General features: G+C 38.2%; 1 protein-coding gene across 1 annotated transcript; it reads right to left on the reverse strand.

The window, feature by feature from the left end:
* Positions 1-309: 309 nt before the first annotated feature.
* Positions 310-15,837, reverse strand: CSGALNACT2 (chondroitin sulfate N-acetylgalactosaminyltransferase 2). The gene is made up of 7 exons (XM_010182612.1): positions 15,174-15,837; positions 7,517-7,733; positions 6,888-6,989; positions 5,109-5,287; positions 3,343-3,437; positions 1,817-1,898; positions 310-683 (listed from the first exon to the last, which is right to left on the reverse strand). Exons 1-7 carry the CDS (start codon positions 15,835-15,837, stop codon positions 391-393), a joined length of 1,632 nt encoding a protein of 543 aa, XP_010180914.1. The 3' UTR covers positions 310-390.
* Positions 15,838-19,406: the final 3,569 nt, after the last annotated feature.

Raw genomic sequence — 19,406 nt, forward strand, 5'->3', positions numbered from 1 at the left:
AAGCCATACAGACTGAAAATACTCAAGACAACACAAAAGATTATTTAATTTAATTCAATTCTTAAAATAACGCAAATATAAAAATTGAAATGTACCATGTGGAAGAGTGTTGAGTTGTATGTTCCACTGATTTTTCCAGTCAATACTGAAGACACTTTCCTTGAACTACATATGCTTTTCAATTTATTTCAGGTGCTTGAACTTGCAAGATATGTAGGTAATAGCATATCAGTCAAAGAATTACTTGGAAAACAAATACAAGAACCAAAAACCTTCTAAACTCTTCTTCACTGAAAAAGAGAGGCACTGCATTTTTAAGCTGAATTAAGGCTGTAAAATTATGCTGGTTCATTGTGAATGTGAAGTCATCAAATGTCACGAGGGTGACATTTAACCCGCTGCTTCACTGTTAGTCCTGTAAGCCTGCTTACGGAGGTGAGTCTCAATTTCCTCCCTGAAGACCAGCATCCCAAGGTGTGAGTGAGAGGCCTCGTTCATGGCTTTGGACTGGATACACATGCGATACTGCTCTGGAGTGAGTTCATCTGCACAATGTTTCTCGTGCCAGAGGTGAAAGAGACCAGGGACTGGCGTCCTGATCACAATAAGGTCACCGTGCAAGTACTTTCTGTAAAGGTGAACATCCTCACCGCCCCAGCCTTTCACTTCCAAGTCAAAACCTCCTATAAAAACAGTATCAGAAAGGGTTATTTTGGCACACAGCCTAGATGTAAGGCAAGAAGAGTAACGCTCCTTGTGTAACATATTACCAAATCTGGTACGACATACCATAAATTATGTAGTAATTAAGTTCTCCATGCCAAAGCATGCCAAATTGAGGGAGAGGAGCTTCAAGCATCCTACACTCTTTGTGGTAGAAACTGCCCAGGATACAAATCATGCACTGCTGGCTCCAAAAAGTGTGTCTGAACAGTGTCTGAAAATTGCATTATGCATGGCATCCCATGTAACAGCTGCAGAAAACTGTAGGCAAAACTCACTGGCTATGGTTTTGGGCTATTTTTAGCAATCATAATGGATTTTAGCAGCTGGAAAAGGAAGCAGACATGCACTATATGAAGAACTTTCCCCAAAAATGCTAGCAATTACACCACAGGTCACAATTCAAAAAACTGGATTAAGGAAAGGAACCTATTCCATCATTTTAAGTTCTCTTGCCTTTCCAGGACCATAGTGAAAATCAACCAAGACTCATGTACCGTTTCAAAACTCTAGAATTATGAAGTCTTCATTCAGCATATACCATACACATGACAACATGTGCACTCAAGCCATTATACAGCACACAGGGCTGTATCACTACACCTTCCAGGAGACTACCTTCAGGATGGTCTTCCAAATGGAAGCACACCAAGTTGTGCTCAGTTGTAATAGCCTGCCACGAGGGGGTGCCAAAGCATATTTCTAGACCCTCCAACAACAATATTCAACTCCTTAACATTAATTAAAAAAAAAAATTTGAATGTTTCTCATCTATGTTAGTGGTTCACTTGGATGTGTTCCTTAAACTTGATTAATTAGCTTCAGACAGCCACAAATTACAAAAAAGAAAAAAATCTTTTTAGTAATTTAGGTTTCTAGAGAGAAATGTTGCTACTAAAAACTCTTGTGACTTTCAACAAATACTCATCAGGTGGGACATCAAACTCTAGAAAAATTAATTTATCTCATTGGTCAAATATGTCAAGCTGTTCTTGGGAAAATAAATAAATGCATTACTTTCCTGCTGTTAGGTAAGAACAGAGAATCAATTTTTAAGCACAAAAAACGTTTTTTTTTAACAGTTTCATCTTACCAACAGTCAGAAAGTCTGTCCGATATTGACAAGTCATCCCAAAGCCAAAATCCCGCCAGAAACCAGAATCTTTCTTGTGTACCTGCAATTTTAAAACAGTATCATTTTGAAATGCAAAACAGATTCAAGGAGGTACATTGTACTTGGTTTTATAGAAAGCTAAGCTCTTCCGCTCATTTGCTCAGCGCACAGTACAGCATATAACACAGTATTTTTGTGTCATGCACAGATATGGGCTTCCTAATTACCTGCTGTTCACTTCATTCTGCCATCTGATTCCAAATACTTACTCTCACTGCAGTTTCCACATTTACCTGTCCACCACACCATCTCTATTTTCTATACTTCTATTTTGACACCTCTATTTTCTATACTCCTATTTTCTGTTAGAAACCTACCTGGTTTCTAAGGCTACATTTGTCTGTTCTTGTTCTGATATGACAAGAAAAGTAAGTTTTGTGACTGAAGTCAGCAACTTTGTTGGATTCAAAAAACTAAACAGTAGAGTTGTCAGGCAGGAGCTCACTCCTCTCTCAGCTGTGACTACCTGAGACCATATGCAAAAGCTTCCCTCCAACTTTCAGAGGGATCCTTGTAAACAAAGTAGGGGGTGAGTGTTATTATATTTTTCTTTTGTTTTAGTAAGGCTGTGCTGCACTCTCCTTTCTCTTCTCCAGATCCGTCTACCTCCAGTCTACCTCCTCTAAGTCCCAGCTGCAAAATCTGATTTTGTTTATGCAGTCCCTTGAAAGAGAGTCAGGCTGGACATTGACCATGGCCATTCCATCTTCAGGCAACAAAGACTCAGAAATAACAGTACTTCCTTCTTTCTGCTGGGCCCCAAATTGTCCTTAAACCTATTCTCTTAAATCTTTGTGGTTTTTTTTTATTATTTTGACTACGAGCTTCCCTAGAAGTGGTGTTTCTCACTCCAAAAGCAAGACAAAATTAGCAGTTTAAGAGCCAATGTTTCTGGCAGATGTTGGATGGCAAAGGTAAAGAAACAATTGCACAGAGTACAGCTGTCCACAGCAAGAAAAAAGCAACTGAATTAACACCTCAGACCACCTCAAGTTACATGGCATGCTTCCTGCAACTATCATTTGGTAGTTAGCAAAGAGTCGATACTGAGGGAAGCTTATCAAGCACTGTTCAAAGTTTTTTTCCTTTCATCACTTATTTGTTTGCAGGAACATAAGACGAAAGTTGCGGCCATGTTATACCACTGTTTTCCTAAAATACTTGCTTTCCAAGCCAGAGTTAAGCAACAGATCAGAATTACCAACTTCATTTCATCAACAGAACTTAAAAAAAAAATCTAGGTAGAATTCCAAGTTTATGTAGGAACAGGTTTTGTATTGCTTGATAAGCTTTTTTTTCAAGTGCTTTGTCCATAATGGAGAAATGGGTTTAGCTATGTGCTGCCAAAGGTCATGAGATATCCCAAATAGACTATTAGATTGCACTTAATTTTGTTTTAATACAAAGCACAACTAATTCTATCCCAAATAAATCACACTGCTTACCAACTGTTGCTCCACAGGGGGTGCTATATCTTGGTTGGCATAGACAATAGCAGGATTATAAAGGCTGAATACCACAGGATAAAAAACCTTTTTCCCTGTTAAATCAAAAAGTAATTGTTACTCATTGTGGGCATACTTTCTGAAGGCAAGAGGAAACTGGAAATATTTATGTAATCTAGTGAAAACATCAACATTTTCATCTAGTGAAAATCTAGTAATCTAGTGTAATCTAGTAAAAATATCAACATTTTCATCTAGTGAAAACAAATAAATATAAGGTCTAACCGCTAAGATTTCCCATTTAAGTAGCCCATTACATCTAGTGGGGCAGAGCCCACAGGATTTAAAAAGTCTATGTACACATTTATATATACTCAATAGGCACGCATTTATATGTAGTTACACATATTAATGACATATTAAGTATTTTTTATATATATATAATCTCTCACAATATCATATTGGACGACAGTGAAAAATCCCTACAATAATGGTATGCAGTAAAGCTAAAAAATAACCCAGTGCAAGTAACACCTTGCATAGCTTGAGTTTCATGAGCTTGCCTCTTTCCACAAGCATTTACAAGTGTGTACATCCAGGATGTCCTGCAAGGGCATTAAGCATCATGAGTATCCTGATTATGCTGTGACACCAGTTCTATGGCTATTACAGAAGCCAGAAAAATATTTTTCAAGGTTCTCTTGCATTGCCAGTGCTGCAAAGATATCAATGACAGCCTACAAAAATATTTAGTACCCTGATATAGGCGTGAACTCTGGACATGTGAGAAGCACTTTCAGACCTCACTTGAAGCAAAGGTGACAAATTGCCAGTATGAATTGTCAAACAATCTCTCAAACTCCATTCCTTGAGAAAGCTCACACGACACTCCTCTCCAAAGTTTCTTCAGTTATTTATACAACTCGTTTCATCATGTGCAGAAACAGACAGAAATGAAAGAAAAAGCAGGAAACAGAATCTGCTGTGGCTCACAGCAGATTTTCTTGCCTGTTTATTATTTGAAGAAAAAGTATCTATTCATTCCAAATTGACATTTGGAGAAAATGGTTTCTGGCTGCAACAAGTCTAGAATAAGTGAAAGCATTGAAAAAAGAACCCAAACAAGTGTTTGACAGGAAAAGGTCTTAAATAGCATGCTTGTTAACTCAAGAAAGCTTTATCCTTCTTGGCAGAAGCTTGTAGAACAAGCAAGCTTCATACAAACTTGAGAAAAATGGTCAGAAAATTTCAGAGCTTGGGATGTAAATGTGGAACATTGGCTCAGTCTCTGTAAGGAGCACATTTGTGTAGCTGTATTGAAAACCATTAGTATGTGATGTGCCTTGACCATACAAGTGTGAGAAGACATAAGCCAAACTTGTTAAAGATTTCTTCAGTATAACAAAAATCATCTTTCACCGTAAGAGCCACATTGAGTTTTGTTATACAAATTTACATGCAGTCTAACTGTTAAAGAAATTTAACTGCCCAGCTTTCTTTTAGATGGCCAAATCTTAAAAAAAAAGTGAAAACTGTACTTACTGTACAAAAAAAGATGTGTTCTTAAAACAAGCCACACTAAGGCAAAAGTTATTTCTCAGTCTAAATACTATCATCTTTTGTGCACAGAGTATTTTTCATTTTCCTAGATGCATGGTATTCAACAGGCTCCACCATTCAAGTTAGTTTTCTCTATGCTCAACACAGGTCAGTTTAAGCCAAACAAGATGACAAGACTCAGTTACAGCAACTGCAAAGGAACATACCAGGCTCAGCATTTAAGCGACAACTGTTGAGAAACTCAGCTGTGAAATAAACATCAACATCACAGAAGAACATCAGGACCTCGCCTTTTTCCCAGGCTCTGGCACCCATGTCAAGTCCTCGGCCTCGGTTAAATTCCTCATTCAGAGAGACGAGCGTATAGTTGTGGAAGTCAGTTTCTCTAGAGCAAAAACAGACCAAAACCCAAAATAAATCCATGTGGTGGGCAGAAGGGACCATTTATATTTTTTCAGCATTTTACAGTCATTTCATTCCAGAAATGTTTTTAAGAAGTTATATCATCAGGATGAGAAAAAAAATCTGTTCCACTTAGTTTGACTATTTCAAGTGTCAGAGTTTAGACATTGTAAGACAATGGACCTCAGTCTTCATAACTTCACTTTGCATGTAATCATTCAGATAAATTAAATGGCCTTTTGGCAACTGATGTGAATTAAAGTGGTCTCTGAAATTACAATACCACCTAAAATTTGTCCCCGCAAAGTAAGTCCTGACTAATAGAGCAATATCTCTGTCTTCACCACCTCAGAGAGAAGGACAAGTGGAAAGCTAGACTCCTGGCATCACCAAACTCATGAGACGAAAGGCAGTCTGTGTGGTGATGCTACCACAACCCAGTCAGTTTGCTTCTTCTCACTATTTCATACCAGAAGCACACACGCCTGTATTCATCACAGAAGAGGGAAGGAGCAGCAAAGGGGACTATAAATGCCCACTGAGTTCACAGCAATGAATGACTCTATGCTGTGAGAAGAAGGGAACACCTCACAGGGAGCACAGCAGGTGAGAGAGATGTCAGGAACAGAGGCGGCCAGCACTTAGTGAGCTAGGTGTCAGGGAGGCTCTGTAGGAGGAAGGCAGAAGCACTCCTCCCTTCCTAGAAGATGTCTGTGCACACCAGGCCAACTTGCCATCACATTTTAAGCCAGCAGCACAACAACCTATGCCTAATACATTTCATCGAGCAGAGCCTTGGCCAGTGTTGTGAGACAGGAATTACACAAGAACCCAGCTTATTCTTGGCTAACAAGGGAAACAGCCTCCCAGCTGAGAGATGAGCACAAGGGCTCAGGCAGAGAAGGAACCCCGTAGCTACAGGGTTACAGATGCTATTACTTGTCTCATCTGTCTGGAGGAAAAAAAAAAACAAAAAACAAACAACCAACCAAAAAACTAACACTTGGAAATTTTACATCCACACTGCTATAATGCTATTTGCTGAGACAGCCATGATGAAACAGTGTTTAAAGCTATTTTATAGCAGAGGGTAAGAATGGGCCACATCACCTAGTACCTAGAAGAGAGAGGGCAAAGCTTAATTTCTCAGATTCAGCAGCCCACCAGCCTACTTTGACTACATTTCTCTTCCTTATCATTAAATAAAATTGACTCTCCAGTGAAAGAACTATCAAAATACACATCCCAGTTCAAAAAAAAAAAATTCTGACCAATCTGTTAGCATGACTGAATATTCACTGCAAAACTCACCCGTTTTTTTTTTGTACTGTCAGAGAAAAACCTCAAAGCCACTTGCTGTTAGTCTTTTTTGGCCTGTGACTTCATTTTTAGCAGTCTTCAGGAGACTTTTGCAAATTAAGCTGTAAAATGCCAACCAAACAACAGTGTACTTAAAGCTTATTTTACTATTAACCTCCAATTGGCTATAAAGTTACTCTTTTTATTATTTCATTCTTTAAAGAACCATTTTAAATGTCAATCAATATTGTTTGTATTGACTGACACTGGATTGACACACTTACCTAGCTACGGATTCTAGGATGCTTTTTACTTCTGATAGCCCATCTTGTCCAAAATACACCACTGTGAGGTGAACACGCTTATCCTGATGAATACACACATCCCTATAAGCACAAATATAAGCTGATATTAATAATTACTTGCAACACAACAGAAGCTTAAAAGCTATTGCATTTAAAAGTATTAGCAGATTTAAGCATTTGAGTCAGACTTCATCTAGCTTCTAAAGAAAAAAAGATGTTTTCCCTCTTCTTTCCCCATCTTTTCCATTTGAATCAGAAGGTTCCAATACTGTGTGTCTCATTCCAACACCTTATTTTATAAACAGAAGCTCAAAAGCTGACGTAGATACAAAAATTATGTTCAAAATAATCAGTGTCCAGGTTCACAATGACCCTGGTATTTCGTCTAAAAGGAGGCTTGCTGCAATTTGATAATTTCTTAAATCCTTTTAGAAGGAATGTTTTCTCCAATAAAGTAGGTTCAATTACAAATATCCCAAGGCAGTTGCACACAATGTTGGAATCATTAGTTCTGTCGCAAATCTACCAGAACAGAAATTCATTTTGAAAAGGAAACAGAATAGTGAAAAATCAGCAATACATCTCACTATATAATCTCATCCACCTACCTAAAGTTTTGCATAAATTGTGCAAATGCCTCAGTTCTTCCAGCAAGAGGAACAATAACGTTAATGATTGATCTAGAAATATCGACCGTTTCACTCTTCACTTTCATGAGGGGTCCAAAAGGTCGGAACAAGGTGACATGCCTGTATTCCATGCCATCCATCTTCTTATAAAACAGCTCATACTGTGTCCCCTTATCTCTTTCTGTACGATAGTAACCTGAAGAATAAGTCATACAAGTAATTTGTAAAGTCAAGAACCCAGCAATTCTATTTCAGAAACACTGTTTTTCCTAAGAACTATGAAGAAGTGAAAAATAAAGTTTTGTGGGCAAAGCTTCTGAGTTTCTCCAAAAACAAATAAAAAAAAAAATCCATAAACCATCACCAGTCACAGTCACCCTCCTACCTTCTTAGGCCAGATCTGAGAAACAGAACTGCTTCCCCTGCTTCTTAGATACCACAACAGGTTTTACGGCCCTACATCAACTTCTCAGGCAGAATTAGAGTTGGGTTTTCACAACAAAAAGGGAATTCAACTATTTGCTATGGAAAAGGATGGCTGAAATCTAAAATTGCCTGCTCTCAAGCCCTTCAGTAAGGATCTTCCCCTGAGCTAGTCTACAGCAAAAGCTGAGATCATCTGGCCAGCAATCAACACAACACAAGATGTAGACAGAACAAATGACACAAGAACTTGCTTGACAAAGCCTGCAAAATCTGAAATGCGATATCTAAAAAAAAAAAAAGTGTGTGTGATAAATGCTGGAATGCTTTAAAACTGTTTTCACTGCTGACCACTAGCCACAGTGCTTTCTATCTGAAAAAACAAAGATAGGTTCTCTAAGGACTAGGCAGAAATTTTCTACTTAGCTGTAACACTTTGAGGGGAAAAAAACCCAGGTCTCTATAAACAGGATTACCTATTTAGAGATATTTTACTCCTAATGCATAGGAAAATCTATCCTATTCAGAACACGGTCCTGTCACTTAAGGACCATCAAGGGAGCAAGTTATGACTACAGCCTCCCTAATATTACATCCAAAGACCAAGACTCATCAGGCTTTGACTGAACTGAGCTGTGCATTGTTAATCCCGTATCTACACTAACCTGAGTGTAAGAAATGATGACGGGAAAAATCCTCCAACAGAAATGCCCTATGTTCATCCCTCCACCGCTCTCTTCTGTCACCCACAAGGAAAAGTGTATTAGAGGAGAAACACAAGCTACACTATGAACCCAACAATGTTCAGTTCAGCTGGCCACAGAGACCATGAAGAAAGTTGTGTGATGGACACCCTTGCCTTTACACCATGCAACCAGTGTATTTTCTTTCACTTGGCAGGCCTGAACTGCCTCTTCTGCAAGGCAGCTTCCGGAGCAGCTGAAATCCTCTCCCTGCCTCCAGTCCAGAAAGCAGGTGGCAGGGCACAAAATAGCTGAACTGTTCTGGTGACACAAAGTGTTGTCTTTTGTGCTCAGTATTGATATTGCCCTTTTTCTTGCTATTGTCTTTTTTGCAGCGGAAGTCAAGAGGGGTCAAGGTATGTAAAGTGAGCAGCCCTCAAACGTGAAGCACCTCAAATGTTTGTCTATCTCTAGCACTAGAAAGAAGTGATCTTACAGCTTTGCTTCTCTCCCTACCCTCAGGCAAATATTCCTCCATGTTCCCTTTCTCCCGCTGTCTTCTCATTCAATACAAGATGCAAAGGAATACGTACACCGCTTGCCCCAACTTTTTCCCTCTACACTCCAGGCTCCCTTTGCAGAGTCCTTTCACTGAATCCACGGAAGTCCCTCCATGTTACTCTGCTCCAGCTTTCTTCCACAAATGAAATCAGCCCAATAGCCTCTCTTTTACAGCGAGCTCCCTACTCCCCTCCAATATTCAGACCTGTAATGCTTTCTTGCATGCGAGCATGGGCTCTGGAGACCCAATGGGAACCGTGGATCACCACCACACAGGGTCTGTAGGAGACTGGGTGTAGCAGAACAAGTTGGTGCTGTAACACTGAAAGTTAATGGCGACTGAATCTAACCTTTCAACTTAAATGCTTTTCACCCTTTGAAAAAGTTTTGCAATGCACTCCTTTAAGGGAGAGAAATCCACATTATCCCTTTGTGAACACAGAGCTCCATAAAATACACATCACATATTAATACTCAGGAAAAGCATGACAGTTTCAAATCAGTATTAATTAGAAGTCCTAAAAAGGGTGTTTCAAACAATACAAAATCCACAGTTTACTGTTAGAAGTAGAAAAAGATCTTTTCCACTCCAACTTTGTGCTGCATAGTCTAGCACTGTAGCTTGAAAACAGTTTCTTGTTTATGGGAGCAGCTGATGCACCAGTTTTTGGACACCATGTTTGCATGCAATATACAGCAAAGACTTTGTACCAGTACTCCTGCATAAATTATCATTCAGTATTGTATATTATATTCCATTCTCTAGTATCTAATAGCTGTTTACAGATGAAAATACCACTTACAATCTAAGTGAAGTTTTTAAAAAGCATGTCACAGTTGCCAATAGCTTATCTTTAATCAAAGGTTAAGCTTAGATGTCAGTCTACAACAGAAGACTGTAGTACAGAATAAAACTTTCCAGATTAAAGTAAATTAAAAACTGTTGCTGTAACTTCATAAAGATCTTAATATACAAAAGTCCAAATTTGACTAGTGCCTTGTCAACATTCAATTGCTAGAATGTAAGATTCCAAACTTCCAAATCTCAACATCCTACCAGCACTACACTTCTTTTAAATATTAAGTATGTGTTCAAGTTATTCTCCTTGCCAGCAGCTAACTTCCACAGGTAATCTACTAATTTGAATACTTTTATGGGATTAAAGCTTCTATATACAGAATCCAGAATTGAGAACAGCCAGAAAAAGAACCCACATCTGTTTTACTTCTTAGTGTACTCAGCTTTTTAACACTTGGAACTGACTCATGTAATAAAACCTGCTATCTCACCTTCCAACTAGCATACACTGGCTGCCATCCAAAATACAGCTCTACAAGCAAAGAGGTAAAAAGCAGCAGAAATAATTTAACAGCTGTTATTCCTGGTTCATGAAGCCTTATTCCCTTTGCAGATCTGTTTCTCACCAAACAAATTAAATCTAGGAATAGTGGGGATCAAGTACTATCAATGCCAAAAAGCTGCCCTTCTACTGCATCAAATACTATTACTTGTTTTACAACTAGCAAGAAGGTGTTTGGTCTATGGAACTTAAGACATATGTCCTTTTGTGTGTGTGCGTGTGTGTTAAAATTCTCCATTGAAGTTCCCAGGACACAGGCCAGTTTCTGGTCTTATGCAGGACATATGTATTAAAGAGGGTGTTTTCATAACAAGCATAACACATAACACCATTCTATGGATGGCAAGGACTCTGGAAGAGTTTTGACTATGAACCTGCAGCGCTGGGATAAACAACTGTTACATGCCATGGGAAAATTTTGGGTGGAAAATCTTCCCTTGAGATTCAGATCTAAACATAGTTTCTGGCTTTTGCCCAGTTCCAACTGGAAACACAGAAGCAAGAGAAATGGACCCCAACAGCAGCATTCGAATTCTGGTAGACATCCAATAACAAGACCTTTATTGGAGATAAAATTAAAATATGTCAATGCCTCATTTTTCCAAAGGTTAATTTTAAATGTCTAGCCTATGGAACAGCTTTAATCTCTTGATAAAATAAACCCATTACACTGATAAATGTAACCCAAATAGACCAGTTACAGTGATAGTAAAGAATAGAAGTCCATGAAGGCTCCTCAAGGAGTTCTGCATCACTATTCAAGACAATGCCACAGGCTTCTGAAGAAAGAAGACAGTCAGAGGTAACACTATTATGCTCTTCCCATCTTACTTATCCTCTGTTTCTCGATATTATGAAACACGGATCTCAAATAAATCTATTTTTAATCCAAGACTAACTTCGGATGCCTAATTCAGCAATTACATTCATCGTTTCTAGTCCTAGACCTTTTTATTTGTGAAAATATGTAATATTGTAACTTTTATCCTCTCTAGGGATACTTTTCATCCAAGGGAATAGCATACTCCCTGCTATTCCTGTTTCTCATGAGCTTAGACCTAATGGAAATATCAAGGAAAATAAAACTTCGAAGTGTTTCTCAAACAGCAGCTGCAGAAAAAGACTTTTTTTAAGGTTAGATTTTTGTTCTGTTAATAATAAAATTCTGGAAGCTTCATTCTGGGTAGCAGCAAAGCAAAAAAGGTAACAAGGGAGTAAAGAGAGCCCTACAGAGCTGAGAAACTTGCTAGGTTTTTCTTCATCAGAGCAAGACAGTTGAGCCTTTTGAAAAAAAATCTGGAGCTTTCAGAAAGTATCTTTGTCCTTGCAATGCATACTCGCGTATCTTTTTTTTTTTTTTACTTTGTGTCATTGCTCAAAGCCTGCCAATAGCCATGATATGGCTCTGGCAGCTCTACCTAATGGCAACTCCAAAACAGATTTGAATCACTACTTTGTCTTGCAACACTAAGAAAACAGCATCAGTTTGGATAACACCCAAACAGGTTGCTCCCTATTGTGGATACAGCTTCCTTGCATCGCTGGTGTCAGAGTATTTTCGTGTAGAGACCACAAACACTGAGCATGAAACAAAGGAAGTGCATGAACAAATCGAGGGCAGAGCTGAAAAGCAGAGCTGTGACAAGAAAGTTAGCATCCATCAGTTAGCATGTATTGAAGTTTTGTCCTATGCGGTGTGGTAGACTAAAAAATTAATAGATTTAGACTACCATGTGTTACTGAGAAATTAAGAGTACTTTTTCAGAAAAGTTTATTTAGGAACAGACAAATATTTAGGACTAGACAAATTTAAACAGGCAGAAGGTAGATTAATTTTAAATTAATGTCTTCAGTATTTGTTGTCATAAGTGACTCCAGTATAGTTAAATCCTAAAATACAATCAGAAAAAAATTTCTCAATGCTTTTAAAAATCAAGACAGTGATTTTTCACTGACCAGGCAGAGTCAAGGTAGATGCTGGGGAAGAACTTCAGATATATTCAGTGGAACTGAAAAGATAGCATTAGGTAAAACTGTCTATAAAAGAGAAGAGATTCTAAACTTATTTGAACAGTCACCAAATTATCTAAGGCTTTATAAATACACCTGGCAGTGCATACCACAAAAGATTACACATAGCTCGAAGTTCAGTCTAGTACTTCACAAGTCTAGGAAAAATAGCTGAAATAATTCCCAGAACCAAACATTTACTTATAAGAAAATTTAGCCTGTTGAGGTAGGAAGCCAGAACACTTCTAGAATAAAAATGCCTGTTTCTAGTTTAGCTTGTACTTGTGGCACGGTTATGCGAGTAAGTCTCTGTAGATAAATATGCATTAGTTTTTAGGAAAAAAAATCCTGAAAAATCTGTTTATCTATATTCAACATAAAATATGATGGTTATGTATTAATTAATGCAGTATAACTGGGTTTTTTTTCCCCCAGAAAAACAAAAAAAATAAATCCATACACCAAGTTTCTCAGCTTCCTATTTCAAATTGCATAAAACTTTAGTCCTAGTTGAAAAGTCACTTATTACAAAATAATCTATTAGTAATTGAAAAGGATACAGACGTAAAATTATTTGCTTTAACTTAAGCTGTCTTTAACAAACTGTTTCTCTAAATGAGCAATGCTAACCCAGCAATAGTTTAGTTGTGCCCTCAGAACAGTTCCAGGACCTGCTGTGACTTCAGCAGACACACCAAGTCACCTATGAAACTAATCCATCAGTTTATGATAGCTTAAAGGAGCAGTATTTTCTAAATGGAAAGGCATCAGCTTTCCAACAGGACTTGGATCAAATGGGGATGCACAAACTGACAATGGAGGTAGCGCACTAGAGCCCAGTCACAGGGCCATAGGGCAAGGGACATGCACGTACCACTACTGGCTGGTTCCATTTCTCTAAGTTTTGGAACAATTAAGAAAAGCTGTTAATATTCAGAAGCAGCTTTTTTGCTGGCCCAATGTCTAAATTAGACAGTAGTATTCTCACATACACAAACACTGAATACCCACACAGCAAGGCACTGATATATATCACTATGCCTAGTTGCTAACACACCTACATGAGATACAGCACTAAAATACTTTAAGTACTGCATATTTTTTCTATAGTTTCTGCAACCTTATGCTTGAAGAGGCTGTCTTTAAACAAAGGAAATTAGTTTGATTTCCAAAACTAATTATCAATATACTGGTGTGAACAATGGCAGAGGTATGAAGTACAGTTCTATGGTTCTAAAGCTGCTTGAATTCTTGGAGGTCTGCAGTCATTAAAGGCAGTATGCTAAGAAAAATAAACAACTGTTTCAGTAATGGTAAAAAAAAATCATTTAAGTATAAGCAGTATCTAAAACAGCAAAGAAAAGCAGATGCACAACTAATATAGAAAGAAAACAATTAAAAGACTGCAAGAATAGCTACTGTCAGACAGAATAACATAGTTCTAAGTGAAAACTGTACTAAGAGCCTAATACTGCACTGGCTGTGTTATACCAACACAGCTGAATGGATTCTATTCTGCCTTACTTTCTGGGAAGAGGAAGAGTACTTGCATTAAACTTTAAACACAGTAGCTGTTAAAAACAGAGACTTTTTGCACTGCAGACCAATTACATCATCTTAGGCCGAAAGAATTGATTATGTCAAGACCAACGGTACCTTTCTCCAGCATGTCTGCTTAATAGTGCAGACATCAGTACTGCTGAGATCCAGAATCTCTTTTACAGTAATGCTCTTATAACACGGTCCAACTTTTGTATTTTTTTTTAATGGCAGCATGAACGGTATTTAGTACTGTAAATACAAAAAAGAGGTACTAGAGCAGTTTTTGATAATACTCATCTTGATCAGCATTACACTGTACCTTCAAAGGCAACTTCTACAGGAATTATTACTAACGCATCTTTAAAAGGTGTCACTAAGTGTTGAAAACATAAGTGCCATATTTGTTTTTATAGTAATGTGTTCTGTAATTAAATTTACAAGCACCGAAAGAGAATTTAAGAGAGAACAAGAGAATAGGTCAAGGTTGCACAGCTTAGCAGCCCCCATAACCAGTATACACAGAATACCATGAAGGGTCTCTTCAGGACACCAAGTTCTTCAGCTGACATGACCAGAACAGGTTAGCCTACCAAGGTCGTCCCTCCAATACTGACTATTAACTAAAAGTGGCACAGAGATGAGTGAAGAAAATAAAACAACCCTGTAGCTTCATACTGAATAGCTTAATTATGCTGGAACAAGAGAGATGATCAATTTCTCCCTCCCACTGCCACCAGTATCACTGGAAGTCTTTCAGTACCATAAACAGTTATGTCACACTGATTTCAGCTACAATCAATTATGAATGCCTCAGCAGTTTAAGCAGATACAAGTTCCCTTGTACACTTCTTGTGGCGAGCCCTTTTTCTGAAATGGATTTCTTTCTCAAAACATAACATAATGAGGCAGTAATATTATCATAATTAAAGTTTCTTACTGTGTAATTACTGTTCAAGACTACATATTCCAGTAGATAAAACCCCTAAAAAATCAAACACCATTAAACGTTTGTTGTGACGTTCTGTTAACTGGCTGGAAAGCATGTAACAAACATACCTTCTATGAAATCATTTTCACTGTACAGCTGCCTCTCTCCTACTCCATCATCTTCATCTTGTCCATCTTCTTCATCTGGATTATTGATAACTTCTAGGCCAGCCTCAATAACTTCCACCAATTCATCTCGTTTATCCTTTCTAACGGGTTTTTCTTCTGGATGCCGAGTGAGCCCCATCTCCAACTGGAATACTTTCATGGATGTAAAGCTTTCAAAAGGAATGACACCATATTCACTAGGCAATTTGGCCCCCACGGTCACCTCAGCTTTGTCAATCTGGGAATGTAAAAACTCCAAGAGATCATTGGATGCTTGTTCTTTGGTGCTTTGGTAGTTCACGCCATTGACCTTGGGGGTCTTTTTTTCCTGCAGGGTTTTCAATTTATCACTCATTTCCTGAAGCTCTTGCTTCAACTGGGCAATCTGTCGTTTCAGACTGGTAGCTCGGTTTTGATAATGCTCTTCTTGTTCCTGCAAGAGAGCTTGATAGTATTCTTTACCCATGTTTTCACCTACGACACCAGGTAGAGATCCATTGCCATCTGTTTGTGGAGCACACTCAAGCAAATACATGAGCAAGACTAAACTGAATAGTAAAGCAAGACCCACTAACAGCCAACGAGTCCTGGCTTGAATTACTAAGCCTCTTCTGGGCATTCTCATATTATTTCTGCTTCCAATCCAAAAAGATGACTTATCTGCTCATGTCTTCCAGGGAACATCACCTCGGAGTTCAAATCTTAGAAAGAGAGAGAAAGCATGGCCATAATAGCTACTACAAGTTTTGATAAAGTAGCTGATCAGCAGTTTTCAAACTTTATCAGGTATCATTGCAGAGACATAAATCTGAAGTTTCTACGTCATCCATAACCATCAGCTGTAAGTTTGGCTGACGCCATACAATTTTTTCAGGATTTCCTACCCTAAACAGAACACCCTGCAGAGGGGCAGGAATATGGAAGACACCAGCAAGGAGTCATATTTCCATCTCCTAATCCAACTTTAGTTGAAAGGGTTCAGCCTATTTGAAGTTCAGCGAGGAATGCCTGCAAAAGTAATTTTGTAAGCTTTGAATCGACAGCAATTTTTTCCCCCTACTATGTGTGAGAGCAGTCTACAGTTTAGTAACAGTAATTTTCATTGCTAGTGTGCCTCTTCCTCTGGCACTTGAGTATTTTATTCCACTTCTTCTTTTCCTTGGAATCTGTGGTTTGAGTCAGCAAAATGAAGAGAAAACCTAAAATTAAAAGAAAGGTATGTATTAGAACTACAAAGAAGCTGGTCCTCTGGAAAACACATGAACAAAGTTCTAACACATGGATGCAAAGAATTGCTGGAAGAAGGAGTGGGAAAAGGAGAAACAAAACATTATTTCTTTCCAATGCATTACCCATCCCTTTGACAGTGCCTGGAAAACAGCAATATGGACAGTAATGAAATACATTTTTTCACTAAAGCAGTAAGGGTTCTTCAAGTCTCAAGTTGTTGGGCTTTTTTGGTTGGGTTTTTTGGGTTTTGTTTTTTGTTTTGCCTTTTTTTTTTAACTCCCTCATTCCTTCTTGTTCTTTATTTTGTTTTCCTCTGTAGGAGAAAATCTACAGCAACAAAACCCATGCTCTTCCTACCTCTCTAAACTAAAAAAAATAAATATTTCTAAGAACAATTTTGAAGCAGCAGCAGCTTACATTTCCATTTGCTTTTACTTTAAATAAATATCTTTTAGGGAATTATTCACTCATTAATAGAGTATTGCAAATTTAAATACCAAAGTTCACAGAAAGAGAGTTTCAGAATAGGTCAAATTCAACAGAAATTCAAATCTGAACCCCAATTCCTGATTGATGAGAAGGAGTCTCAAACTATCCATTCACTAAGATTTCCACCTTTTGATTTGGTTAGGCTAGCATGAAGTGGCTGGGGGAAGTTTTGGGACTTCAGTAACTTCAGTTTAGTTTCAGTATGCTCATGAGATTTTTTTTTCCTAGAAAAAACTGCCCACTCCAATACTCCTTACATATGGACTGGACAGATTATCTGACACTGCCAGCAGCCACAAACTCTGTCTTCCTCCATCCTTGCAAATGAGTGATGATGCCACAACGCACTCCATGTGTTTATGACAAACACCTTGCAAGGTTTCTCCCCAGTTATGTCCTTGCAACATTTTTCCCTTCCCATTCAGCTTCCAGCATCAGGATACTGCTTCAGTGAGAACCAGGTACCACATATCAGTGGTATAATGATATCTAGCATCCTTATTTACAAGAAAGCTCCAGTAACATGGCCTGCAAGACTAAGTAATTTATTCACAGCACCAACACCAATGCCTGCAATAGCTGATCCCAAGTTTGCATGCATGTCACACACACTAAGTTTTGCAAGTGCCGCACACCTTGGAGTTGTCCATCTGAAGCCTACAGGACCACTGGATGCAGTTATTACTGTTTCCAGTGCTAAAGTCCCTGTCTGTGACCATGCTCATGAGTAAATTAGAACCATTACATATAAATTTTTAATACAGCAAATTAATGGCAATAATTAACTGAAACTGAAGCTTTTTGAACTCATATAAAGCTACTGGACACTTTGGTACAAAATAAGTCACAGCTTTATCAACTGAATTCTCGATGACATCCTTTCAAGTCCAATGAAGACAAACTAGTCACTTCTCACTGCACAAAAACAACATTATATAAATGGAAGTTAAATGCCTATAAAGAATGATCAATACCAGATGTACCCTCAGACTACTGACCATGATCCAGATGTGGTAAATCAAGGCATACAGAAGAAAAAAAATCTACATGATAAAACCAGTTCACAGAAAAGATATACTATCATCCCAACTTTAGTACAAAGTTGCCTATATTATGTTTTTCACATTTCGTCCTGAATTCTTGTTCTGTTAGACCACATAAGCTGAAGCCACAATTAATAAAGAACTATATGGTTTTTTAAACCTACATAAGACTGTACTAAAGCCACTCCATCCAGAAGCTGGCACATCTTAGATCAGTCAAGGCATATTGAAAAATGATCAAGCCACCAGACTTGCATAAAATATTGACAAATCCAGTCCTATCTGTTTTTCACTGCACAGCCTTATTACTGCTGTCAAGAACAGCAGCATTTTTGCATCGCTATACACACAAACACAGCTACCATACAACTACAAAAATCAGCTTTTCAAGTTACAAAGAGATGCTTTTGGTCCAGGCGACATGGTAGGAAACAAGGTCAAGTTTTACAGCTCAGGAGGACACAAGAGAGCTTTGTGTTTTTCCTTCACCTTTCTCCTCACTTTTACAAGATAATTAAAAAAAATGAAAGCATGTACTAGAAAGCAGGAGCTAATGTTTCTAGTTAAGACTGACTTAAGAGATTATTTGGGCTACTGTGGTACAGTTTGATAACAGGCAGCGCAGGCAGCTGCAAACCAGGCCAGATTTGGTTCATCACTGAATCCCTTGCTTAAAGCCACGTAAGTCACACAATCTTCTACCACCACGGGCTTTAAACAATCACAAACTGTTATTAAGCGATAAACAGACACTCCTGAAGCTGGAACATTAACCTGGTAGGCCTTTATTCAATTCCTGCTCTACCAATAAATTGCCCTGTGTTTAACTCCAATGAGTCACTAAGTTTCTTTAGGTCTCATTCATGTCTTAGAAGCAAGTGACAACAGATTTGCTGATGTGGTGTTAAGAGGACAAAATGTACCAGGAGATTAGGATTCCCTCAGACAATAGCAGAGGGCAATGAAAGAAAAACTCTCTTCTTAATAACTTTAACTGTAGCCAAATGTACATCATTATGGTAAGCATGGATGAAGAAAGGCAGCATGCCTCCACAGGGACTCACCGATTGCACTGCCCCAACAATGTAAGAACAAAAGATTATGAATAACTGCACATTTCTGAGCCTTCCTACTGGCACTTTACCTATTTACACTAGAGGGCTGTTCTACGGAGCACTGCCTTAAAGGGTGCTTAGGGAGGAGAAACAATAAGTCCCTTCCTGAAGCAATGGAAACTACTCATGATGGGCTATAGAAAGCTCCCTGGTTCTTTTTATCCTAGGCTCTAATTATTGCCTCATTAGTCAAAATTCTTTTCCAGTGAGCTAGTGAGAATCTTATTAACAAGACAACTTTTTTACACAGGTCTTGCCTATTTGTCTTTGACAGTTCTCATGAGATACAGAATCACAGAACGTTAGGGCTTGGAAGG

The sequence above is a fragment of the Mesitornis unicolor genome, unplaced genomic scaffold (genome assembly GCF_000695765.1).
Source record: "Mesitornis unicolor isolate BGI_N332 unplaced genomic scaffold, ASM69576v1 scaffold47314, whole genome shotgun sequence".
NCBI classification, from domain to species: Eukaryota; Metazoa; Chordata; class Aves; order Mesitornithiformes; family Mesitornithidae; genus Mesitornis; species Mesitornis unicolor.